The sequence below is a fragment of the Schistocerca gregaria genome, chromosome 2 (assembly GCF_023897955.1).
Source record: "Schistocerca gregaria isolate iqSchGreg1 chromosome 2, iqSchGreg1.2, whole genome shotgun sequence".
Classification (NCBI taxonomy): domain Eukaryota; kingdom Metazoa; phylum Arthropoda; class Insecta; order Orthoptera; family Acrididae; genus Schistocerca; species Schistocerca gregaria.
In genome coordinates this window covers 760,257,587-760,269,892 of record NC_064921.1, presented here as the reverse complement: position 1 = coordinate 760,269,892, position 12,306 = coordinate 760,257,587, and the positions used below count along the sequence as shown (strand labels likewise).

At 38.3% G+C, this 12,306-nt stretch overlaps 1 protein-coding gene across 9 annotated transcripts in view; it reads right to left on the bottom strand.

Annotated features, from left to right (window-relative positions):
* Positions 1-12,306, bottom strand: part of LOC126334965 (uncharacterized) — a 289,683-nt gene that overhangs the window by 175,787 nt on the left and 101,590 nt on the right. For 8 of the 9 annotated variants that reach the window (XM_049997738.1, XM_049997739.1, XM_049997745.1 and 5 more), the window contains one exon: positions 4,425-4,773. In XM_049997738.1, the coding sequence (XP_049853695.1) occupies positions 4,425-4,773 (349 nt within the window). Of the gene's footprint in view, positions 1-4,424; positions 4,774-7,115; positions 7,314-12,306 lie in introns of all 9 variants that reach the window. The other variant, XM_049997741.1, reaches the window with a different exon arrangement.

The window sequence follows — 12,306 nt, the reverse complement described above, 5'->3', positions numbered from 1 at the left end:
ACACTAGATCGCGTGTTCATACATGCTTCCACATCTTTGTACTTCTCCTCTAACCATTCCAGCTTAATCATTTTGCACTGCTGTCAATCAAACTTTTTGTTCTTCTTTGCTCAATGATTTACCATATTTTAATATTTCCTCCCTTTGAAACTGCCAGTCACATCTAGTTTTTTTTCAGTTTATCCAGGTCTCCTCCATTTTCTGTACAGGTCTGCAACTTCTTGAGTTGTAATTTGAAGTTCATGGTTCAAACTCCAACATTTGCTGTTTGCTTCTAAAAATATCTGGCAGTTTAAAATCTGGTTTCTAAACCTTTGACACTCCATTATATAAACTGTATGAAATTCCCCCCCCCCCCCTCTCCCTCTCTCTCTCTCTCTGTCTCTCTTCCCCCCCCCCCCCTCTCTCTCTCACTCAACCTATCCATTTCTCTCTTTAAATTTTCTAATCTAACTGCCCAACTGACAGATGATCAATAAAATATATTAGAGAGAACTCTGTCAAGTGAGACACACATGGTTAAGGATACTAATGTCACAAAACAAATGTCAAGGCAAACAACTTGGATGAAGCAACAACATAGTAGAACAATGTTACAGTCCATTGCACAAATACCTGGGAAACCCAGACAAATGTTATCATTCAGTAAGTGAGCAACTGGAAATGATGCAAAAACAAAAAAAGAAATGGAAAGATACTGGAGCTTAGAATTTTACATGACCAGTGATCTCTTTTACCATACAAAGAGAATTATCTTTTAATTCCTGTGTCAATTCCTGGATTTTAACACAAAAACTGGAAAACAGAATCAGAGTAAAACAGTAAAGGAGAATGCTGATTGAATGAGCCATTTTAAATGGAAACAATGGAAAGCTAGAAAAAGCAAATTGTACAGGGTTTGTCCAGAAATTTATTGATAGGATAGGTTCAACACCTTCAAATTCTTTAAAGTATTACCCTTCTGCATCAATACATACTGCCAGTGTGATTTCCATGTGCCACAAAATTTCTGGAACTCATCAATGGGAATGCTCTTCAGGAAAGCCATTGAAGTAGTTGTGAGACAGTTTCTACAAAGTGTGGAACTCAAGACAACCGAATGTTGATGGTCTGGCCTTAGAGGTATGAACTCATGGTGCACTACCACCTTTGCATTTTGCATAAAAAAGAGGGGGGGGGGAGAAAGAGAGAAAGCAAGAGGGAGGGAAGGAGGAGGGGTGAGGGGGAGGCAGGGAGGGAGGGGGGAGAGGGAGAGGAGAGGAGAGAGGGAGAGGGAGAGGGAGAGGGAGAGGGAGAGGAGAGGGAGAGGGAGAGGAGAGAGAGGGAGAGGGAGAGGAGAGGGAGAGGGAGAGGGAGAGGAGAGGGAGAGGGAGAGGGAGAGGGAGAGGGAGAGGAGAGAGAGAGAGAGGAGAGAGAGAGAGGAGAGAGAGAGAGAGAGAGAGATGAGAGAGAGAGAGAGAGGGAGTGAGGAGGGAGGGAGGGGAGAGAGGGAGGGAGAGAGAGAGAGAGAGGAGGGAGAGAGAGAGAGAGATGAGAGAGAGAGAGAGAGAGAGAGAGAGAGAGAGAGAGAGAGAGAGAGAGAGAGAGGGAGGGAGGGAGGGAGGGAGGGAGGGAGGCAGGGAGGGAGGGAGGGAGAGAGAGAGAGAGGGAGGGAGGGAGGAGGGAGGGAGGGAGGGAGAGAGAGAGAGAGAGGAGGGAGAGAGAGAGAGGAGAGAGAGAGAGAGAGGGAGAGAGAGAGAGAGAGAGAGAGAGAGAGAGGGAGAGAGAGAGAGAGAGAAAGAGAAGGAGAGGGGGAGGAAGAGAGAGGGAGGGGGGGGGGCATGGACTTCATGCAGGACCTGCTTCTGCAAGCCACCTCCTGGCATTACAGTAACATTGTTAGTCATTCTGCACTCTTGTCTCTTTTCACTCTGGATAGTACTAAATACCCTGACTCATTCCCAGCGATCTCGTTACCCATGAAATTGGGATCATCTTCACAGAGTTGTCAGAGTTCTTCACACATTGCAGTCAAAACTCATGGCACAAGTGTTGTACGAATCTTCTGCATGGCCAAGTCTACCAATACAATCTCATGAACAATCGTTTTTGGCAAGTCCAATAATTCTGACATCAAGCAAACACTCATTCAACGTTCTGAATTCAGTAATTGATGCATATGAGTCACGTGATGTTGACAGGAATTCTGTGCAGGCCTCATCAGCGACCTTTTCCATCTCTCTCAACATCTTATGCCACCTGTTTCGACTATGATGTGTAAGGGCAATAATCCCTGAACGTTTCATTAAGCATTCCAAACGTTTCCAGAGGTGTCTTGTCGAGCTTCACGCAAAACCTAAAGAGCATATCATTGCTATAAAAATGTCTCCACTGTAAGTCTGATGCAACTACTACATAGATGTTCACACAAAAAGACCACCTAATCATCGAAGGACATGGAGGCAAATTGAGCTAATTACTAATGGAAAGCTAAAGGTCCCCTCCACCCTCACCAACTGATCTACTCTGCTAAGTATAGCCATATCACAAGAAGAAGAAAAAGAAGAAGATGAAGAAGAAGAAGAAGAAGAAGAAGAGAAAGTGACACTTTACTTTTCCAGAAGCATCCTGTAACTGCAATTGTGACAAGAACTCTAGATAACAAATATTTCAATAAAATGAAATTAAGTTAGTGGAAGAATTAATTTAAAAAAGTAAAACAGTCTTACAAGCAGCAGTGTTGTGGTCAGGCATCCTGTGTATTTTTTATGTTATTTTTTTATGTTATTTATTTTTTTATTTTTTTTTTAACTGGAGAAAACTAATTTTGAATTTTGGATCCTTTATTAGATGAAAATATGAATTTTAACTAACAATATTGCTTTCTTGCTTTGGACAGGGTGAGGGGTTGTGTTGGCTGGAGTGGGCAAGTGGAAAAAGGAGGCTGGGAGTGGGAAGTAGGGTCAGGGAAGGGATGCCTCATAGTTGGGAGGGGAATGGTAGCACGTGCACAGGATAGGAATGTGGCACCGTTGAGGTTGTTCTGGTTGCAGGCAGGGAAAGTAGTGTGCAGCACGTGATGGTATGCAGAGAGTGGATTAGGACGGGGAAGCAGAAGAAGAAGAAGAAGAAGAGTAAGTTTGTGAAAAATATTTACGTGCAATATGAATAAAGTTAGGGTCAGTGGGCAGGGGTGGAAGTGGGTGGGGGGCAGAGACTAGCAGATAACAACGCCAATGCTGTTTATGTGACTTTAGATGACACAGTGCCTCTATTACATAGTTAAGCTGCTATTTACATTCCACCAGAACTTTCCAGACCATATCAGCTGAATTCTGATTAACAATTACTTACATTTCCAATGAAGAGCACATGCAACTGAAGAAAACACGTCCCATGCTGCTTACAATAAATTAAAAACCTGTATATTAAATAGACTGTATATTAAATAGATTTTATGACTCGCTGAAGCAATCTTTCCAATTCTTCATCAGCTCATCAGTGACACAGTGTCATTTGTGATATTTTTTAATACTTTTTATGGCACAATCACATGATTAAACTTAGTTGTTTCCACTTATGGTTCTCAAATATTATTTTATCTTTTATTAATTGCAGTTTCAATTTCAGATATTAGTCGTCATCTTCAGGCAGAAGTCTCAAATACAAATATGCACAAAGGCATAAACAGAGCAGCTAGTCTAGACACTAATGAATTACAGTGTACAAGTCATAAAATACATGAACAATCATGAGACCAGGAAAAAACTACAACAGTAACACATTTTTATATTCATGTAGTTCTGCTGGACAGTTATTTATCACAAGCATTTTACAACAATGTAACCAGTTACAACCAACCAGTGGTCACCTTCAGATAGTAATGAAGACAAGATAATGGAAACTGATTGCAGCATGTATATTCAGTCTGAAGATGACCACAGGCTGGTCAAAACCAGTTACAGCATTGTGAAACACTCATGTGTCGTGTCATAAAAATGTATATAAAAAATTAAAGAACTTAAGCCAGTCACATAATCTCCCAAACAGTATATCATTTTTCCAAATTTTCTTCCCTCTGAATGTTAGGAGATGTGCCGATGCAGGGACCATTGTTGTTGATTACTGACAGTATATCTTCTTGAAGACTTACAAAGAAATGTCACTGGTGTACACAGGAAGCTGGCTGACTAATGTAAGTCCATATACTCCACTGATACTCTCCATGACAAGAAAGAAAGATTGTTGGCAGAGAAGCAAATAGATCAAATATGAAAAACAATTTATGAATGAGATGTGATTCTTGCTAAGGAAGAAATTATCATGTTGTGGTGGCATAATTATTTATGAACCTACGATCAAAGGGAAGTGCAGTACAAAGTAATATTTTGTCACTGGTAAGGATATACACTGAAATCTCACTAGATGCCATAATTATGTTATACCTCTAGTTTGACATCAGCTGAATTGTTTAATCTGGCTGCCTTCGTCTTCTGTGTATCATCTTGGTCCATTGACAGTGGATCAGCAGGTCCTTCACTTCTCTCTCTTTTCCTCTTAACATATGTCTTTGAGGCAGTAAATGTATCATCATCACCATTCTCATCATCATCCTTCTGCTCTTCCATTTCTTCATTTTGTACTTTCACGGCACTATAACTACCACTTGAGGACCTGGTCACTTTCTGTAAGAAACTTCTTTGTTTTGCAACAAAAGCAGGATTTTGAGACCGTGTCAAACGCGTTGGAAGTGTAGATAATCCAGTGTCATTGCTATCTTGCTTCATGGGCAATCTGTAACAATAAGTTTCTTACTAAAGAAACAGTTTTTTGCAATAAATTATGTCCTTTAAGCTTATCAAATTACGTTAGTGAATACATTTTATTTCTTTTTTAATGAAGATAAACTACACAAAAAATGTAGAAGAAGACATTGTTCATGACATATAGCCGCAACACTTTAGTAAACTGGTAGTGGTTTAGAGCAGGGTTTCCCAAACTGTGTTCTGCCAAACACTAGTGTTCTGCGGGAACTGAATAAGAGCTCAACATTCTGATGTATTTCTTGTCTCTTTAGTGTAAGTTATGATTCCAAATTAAAAAAAAAATCACTGTATACAACAAGTTTTTGCACTGTTTTAAAATTTTATCAACCTTCAAATTAAGCAAGGTGTTCCACCAAAGTATCAGGATTCTCAGATTGTTCCATCATGGGAAGCGGTTTGGAACCCCTCGCCTACAGAACAAGCAAGCTCGTAGATAATAATACAGATCAAAAGTTTTACAAATGCCTCCAAATATTGATGGGAATTTTATTTATTTAAAAAAGATGCCAATACTAAATTTAACAATTTTCGAAAACATATTTCCAAAAGGAATATAGAGTATGCACTCCAGAGAACTTTCACAAAATCAATTCTACATTTCTAAAAAAACTGACTGGATAAACAAACTATATGTACTTATTGGGCAAAATTAACAACTGAGATAACAAAATCATGATATATGGAATCTATTTGATTAATTTCACTTCTTACAGTATTTTCAAAGTATTCTAAAAGTTGTGACCATGTAAACTTTCCCTGCATATTAATTCCTTATATTCTTCTTATGTCTGCAGCTGGATCATAAAGTCATGTTGACATAATATGTCTCTGTGGTGTATAAAAGGTCTTCTGTTCACAGCAGGTATCAGTTCCAGTGAGCTCTGGCAAACGGCTCTGTCAGCTGAAGATGGTGGCCGGATGAACCAATGAAATATTATGTCATGACTAATGGATGATCCAGATGCAAACCAAACCTTTTTGGTTTGCATATTCAAAAAGTTGTCTGGCTTGTCTGAATTTTAAATAAAAGCCAATTTGGGTTCTACGGAACATATGACTTAACAGGCAATCTGTCTTTTCCAACATTGTTGTTACTATTACTGTTGCTTTATCCATTCCGGGTCTTGTAGATCTCCATGGCTATTATCCAATTGAGGATTTGTCTTCTTCAACAATTCTTTGATTGTATTTATCACAAACTGTTATTAAAGAAAATCCAGCAGCAAGGCATCAGGGGCCCATTAGCTAATCTGCAGAAATCCTGTCTCATCAACAGAATGCAGAAAGTAATTTTGGAAGCTGTGGAATGCAAACCAGACGTAACTGTTACATCAGGCTGATGAGTCGTTCATCCTGAAGTGTATCTGGGTGTTTTATTGTTTCTGATTTAAGATTAATATCTGTTGGTAGCTGAGAATCATGAGTGCAAATGTACTAAATTTGCAGATGACACATTGTAAGTGAAAATCCGACAACCACAGGCACCAAAAAATATACTACCAAACTCTTCAACTGGATAAATTCCCCTTTAACTGCTGTATGTTGAACAAATTTCATATAGTTTTCCTAAAATCATAGACACGAAGGGAAATAAACAGCTACATTTAAAAAGAGTAGCAATTACAGATAGTTGATAACAGGAAGTGCCTAGGTCTTCAGTTAAACACAACTGGGAATATCAGTTATTTCAAACTGTGAAAAGTGGGAGCTCAAAGACTTTTGTATACAGGGTACCTTCCCATATTAGGGACCATGTTAGATGAAATTGTGTTTTTGGTAGAAACTCTTTCTATCGCTAAAAAAAAAAAGTGATCAGAACATCTGTTAAGTAGATCCAAGGATCTCCTGCTGCAAATTATTTAAGCAACTGGGACTGCTTACCACTGCTTGTCAATAAATATTTTCTCTGATGTGCTTTCTTACAAAGAACCCCACTCTCTATGTAAGCAACTCAATTTGCTACCTACATAACACTATACATCAAAATGACATGCACTAAGAATAAAAAAAATATGGCTTGAGTACAAAAAGCAACTCAGTAGGTCTATTCTGGTGTAAACCTTTCAACTGACATGCACTGTCTTAAAGGCTCACACAGTAGGGTCCTCTTTTTAAAATTACTTTACGTCTGTTACTGTTGGATTGTTCTTCCTAAACCACTGACAGACTTGTGGATGGGAGCCTACCAAACAAATGACTACTTCAACAATTTCAAGATAGTCAAATATTAACACACACACACACACACACACACACACACACACACACACACACACAAATGACACACACACAAATGAAAATCACACATACATGGCCACAGTCTCTGGCTGCCGAGACCACATTATTGTTATTATTCCATCCTTTCCATCCTGGATTTTCCACTGTTTGATTATTAAATCACAGGGGTATGCTATTAAGTACTGTGAAACGGAACTGAGGTCACCCCCGTGAAGCTTTATGTTGCTGGCTCAAGAATAGGTTCACTCAAAAATTAATTTATTTTTGCACCTGGAGGAGAAACGAAGAACACTGTTTATAATTAAGTTTTGGATTAAATGAACACTACAACTACTTCATAAAAGAGATTACTTTACAGCTGACATATAGCAGTAATACATTTAAAACATGTAAACAAAATAATTTTCTATTTACACTATGGGCAGGTTTCAGCCTTTTTCCTAATTAGTATGTCACTGTAGCTGAGATCAGTCAGGCAACAATCCCGAAGACTATTGACATGAGAAAGCTATTAGTCCTTTTCAACTGTTAGAGGTGTACAACATCAACAATGTGTTTTCCCCACATGCCAATCCCTCGAATAAAAAAAATCTACTTTTATATGTAAAGATATACTGTCAAACTGACTGCTCAAACATTTGGTAAAAAACTGGACATGTTAAATTGTTCTGAAAATGAATTTTTAAATGTGAAGTTACTAATCATTTATTGTTGTTCTTGTAATACAGTAGTAGCTTCACAGTGTGACTCAGGGGTTAAATAGCAGACTTCTGATTAAAAGGTCTGGGGCTTGACCCCAGATAGTCCCCAGACTTCTATAGGGTGGGCAAAATATAACTGGCATGGAATCTATTAACAACACTGATGTGGAACTGACCTTTGATAATAAACAGGAGAATTGCCCATAATGGATAATGCTGGTAATCACAATTTAAATGCACCAATAGCTTGCTGTCACATGCTTGTGCATCTCTCGAATGCTCTGTGCTGAGCACTTCACTGTGTCATTATGTTTCAAATGAGTGAGATGTAAAGACATGTTTAGGACCATTTGAATGCAATATAAAATGGTACTCACAACAAAACAGCATATGTTCAAAGCTGAGAGTTATGTGAGGCAGAATTTGTGGAAAACTTGCATGGAACTGTTTGCGCAAGAACTTAAGACTGGAAATATTTTGGGAAAAGGCTGCAGCAAAGTTTGCAATCGAAACCTTAGTGCCAAAATCGAGTGTAATTGGCCTCCTCCTCTTACCTTCATTATTTATCACTTCTGTTAATGTTTCTTAATGTGAAAAGAGCCAAGTTGTGTCATGGTTCAGATTCCAGGTTAAACTGCAGAGCCCCTAAAACCAGAGGAAGGTGAGGGCATGTCACATCTAGTAGACTCATACCTTGTAAAGCGCTGTGGCGTTCAAACCAATCACCGGACTGATAAAAAGCTTTAATTTTAGTAGTTTCACTGTAAAATTGTTACATATTCAGCTGTAATCTAATGAAAGCCTCATTTAACTTAATGTGCAGCACACTAGCTTGCAAGACGGGAAGATGATATAGACCCAGATCAAATCCATGTGGTGAATTAGCGACTGCTGATCTGCTACATCGACCAGGATGAGAGTGGGTTTTAGGTAGTTTCACACACTCATTTAGACAAATACTGTGTTGATCTCCAATTCCTACTTCAGAAAATACAATACACAAATGAACTGATGTTTGTGGTACCAGAAAGAACCTCAGGCCACAAAGTTAAAATTAAGCCAAAACCATAATCTTGACACTTTCCCGATCTAGGGTGATCTCATTGCTGTACGGATCCATTAAACATGCATACAAATATTGGAAATTCTTGGATGGAGTCAAAAATAAAATAAAGTGACCACTTACCTATAGCTGACTGATGTACGGTGTGTAGAAGCATACAAACAAAACAGTATTTACACCATCTTACAAAACACACACACACACACACACACACACACACACACACACACACACACAAAACCGTGATTTCAGTGAGAACACTGGAGACTTGCTGCGGCCAAGTGTGTTTATGTTTGGATGTCTGTGTGGTTGTGTAAATGTGCTTTTGCTACAGAAACATTCTCACATAGCAAATGTGACATAAAATTGATCTTGGGAGAAAAATGTACTGGACCTTTGGTACAAACTCAATAGTACTGTATGGGGCACATTAGAGACGTATATGCCGTACTGTATAGTTAATGTGGAAGATCTATCAAAGTTCAATAGTGCTCTGAAAGTTACTACAAAAGCAAATAAATATTCAGTGAACACTAAAATGAATCCAAAGACTTGCTAACAAAAGAATGATGAACAAAGTTACAATGACGTAAGCACCACATGTGAGAAGTATTCTATGAAGCTAAACTATAACAATTTGTCAGAAAACTTAAGAAGTTTTGGTTCTACATAAATTTAGTCAACAGATGAAACTCATCTATCCACACACTTTATTTTTATCCCACTGATACCAAAATGGAAGTCAAGACCAGAATACTAAACTCTGATTTCTGAAGTTGTGGACTGAAGAATCTCTCACTATAGTTCCTCCTTTTGAGCATCTCATAGCTGTAAAGATGTGAGGCATGCAGATAAAGGAGGAGAGTAGAAGAAGTGGGCAAAGGAACACCTGAAACATAACATGAAACCATAGCATTAATGTCTCTTCGTTGACGAGAGCAAGAATTGTCCGATACCTGATGATTAATAGTGGTAAAAGAATGTGAAGGTGGTCAGCTGCTAGTGAAAATCACAGACGTAAAATTCCACAAATTCAGTCATGTTTTGAGCCCTACAGCCAATATTTTTTGACAATGGGTCCATCTTTCAAGATGACAATGTACAAAAGCCTTTCTGCAGGTGGCAGTAATCAACTGAATGAACCCAACTAACCAAACTTATGACCAGTTGAAATATAAGTGTGCTACCACAAGAACCCTTCTCACATACTACATGACCTTGGGACAGCCAATGCAAGAAAAGTGGGACAGACTTGAGCAACAATGTCTCTAATATCTTGTGGAGAGGGTGCAAAGGAGGATCTACGGACATTACAACACATCTACATCTACATCCACATCCATACTCCGGAAGGGTACCCTGAGTACCTCTATCGGTTCTCCCTTATATTCCAGTCTCGTATTGTTCGTGGAAAGAAGGATTCTCGGTATGCTTCTGTATGGGCTCTAATCTCTCTGATTTTATCCTCCTGGTCTCTTCGCGAGATATACGTAGGAGGGAGCAATATACTGCTTGACTCTTTGGTGAAATTATGTTCTCGAAACTTTAACAAAAGCCTGTACCGAGCTACTGAGCAGAACAGTATGGTATCAAATGTTACAAGCATTTATCAAGTGAAACCCAGTCCAATCTTTTCACAGTAACTCATTCTCTAACACAATTCCCCCAGCAACACCATCACCCTAATTTTACTTTTCTGGACATCACACAAAATTTTAATTTTCTTTTCAAATTTCTCCTTAGCTTCCTTTCCTGTTTGCTCAATGTACAGATTAACGGGGAGGACAGGCTACAACTGTATCACTTCCTTCTCAATTACTGCCGCCCTTTAACTCTTGTGACAATAATCTGATTTCTACAAAAGTTACTGACAATGTTTCACTTCATTTTTTGTGTACGCTGCTGAGAGGAATGTGAGTAACAAGAATACAGCTGCAAATCAGGTGTGCAGAGTGGTGTGCTCTAGAGTAGAGTAGTATTTTCCATACTAAAAACACTTTCATGAATGCAATTACATGAACTCTGCAGCTGTGACTAATTTGATGGTGTCTGAGACATAACTGTATTACTTCGTATCAGCTCTTCAGCATACTCATACATCTGGAGTAAGATTTGTACATTAGTATCCAATGCATAAACAGCTGACACATTCCCGCTTATTAGAAAGCATTCTTTATTTTTATTAACATTCCCATATATTATGTAATATGAAACATTATGGATACAGCAAATTCTAAAAAAATGACTATTATACTTACAGAAATTAAAGCGTTCACATAAAAGATATTGTTATGTTAACACAACTTTTTTGAGGACACAGTTACATTAGCACTGAAATTATGATTCAGTAGTTATGAAATCCTAAGTTAAAAAAAAAAAAAACCTGCTATAAAGTAGCCAACTAAGGAGATGGGGAATTGACAAGTTAAAACAAACGCAGATTGAGAGCTTCAAAGGTAGCATTAAACAATGAGTAAATGAATAAGGGAAATGAATATAACAAAAGATGAATGAACAACTTTGAGAGGAAAAAAAGTGAAGCTGCAGAGGAAAAACTAGGCAAAATGTCAAGACCAAACAGAAATCTCTCAATGCTCACATGACACTAATTTTAAATGGTAACAGGAAAAACATAAATACGGACTAAATGAAGTCTGCAAAAGGAAATACAGATACCTAAAACATGAAATTAACAGACAACAGAAATCTCCAAAGCCAGAATGGCTGCAGGAGATACTTGAAACTGTATTATTATACTAAAGATAGACACTGCTTATAGGAAAATTAGACACTACTTATAGGAAAATTAAAGAAATCTTTGAAGTTAAGACAGGCAGCTGCATGGACATCAAAAGCACTGATGGGAAGCCATTTCTAAGCAAAGAGGAAGAGGCTGAAAGGTAGGCAAAGAAGCTTGAAAACATTGTTACAAAATAGAAGATATAGTAGGTGAAGATGAGACGTAAGATGCAATAATGGAAGAGAAGAATTACGTAGTGAGTGGAAAGACCCAAATCGAAGTACAGCATGATATTTCCTAACAATCATTAAAATCCTCAACAGAACCAACTGTGATACAACGGTTCCACCTAGTATGCAGAACACTTAGACCACCAAAATGATACCCTCCTCAGACGGTAATAATCCCAGTATCAAAGATAACAGATGCTGGCCCATGTATTATTGAGCTATCAGTTTAATAAGCTACATGTAATGTCTTGCGGTCAATCAAGTCTAAACACACTTTATTTAAATAAAACACCTTCTTGGTGTGCACTAATTTCCAAACACAAGAACACCAAGAAATTCAACAATTATTGTGGTGGCAAAAACCAGATACGAGTACAAGACAATGGAAAGAAATAATAACCAAAATACTATGCTACACAATTACAAAGTGGCATTATGCCCAACAAAATACAACTTTCTACTGAAGGCTACTGTGAGTGTCTACTAGGCTAGAGCCAGCAAAGGTATTGGCCGGAGCTGTCCTAGCTGT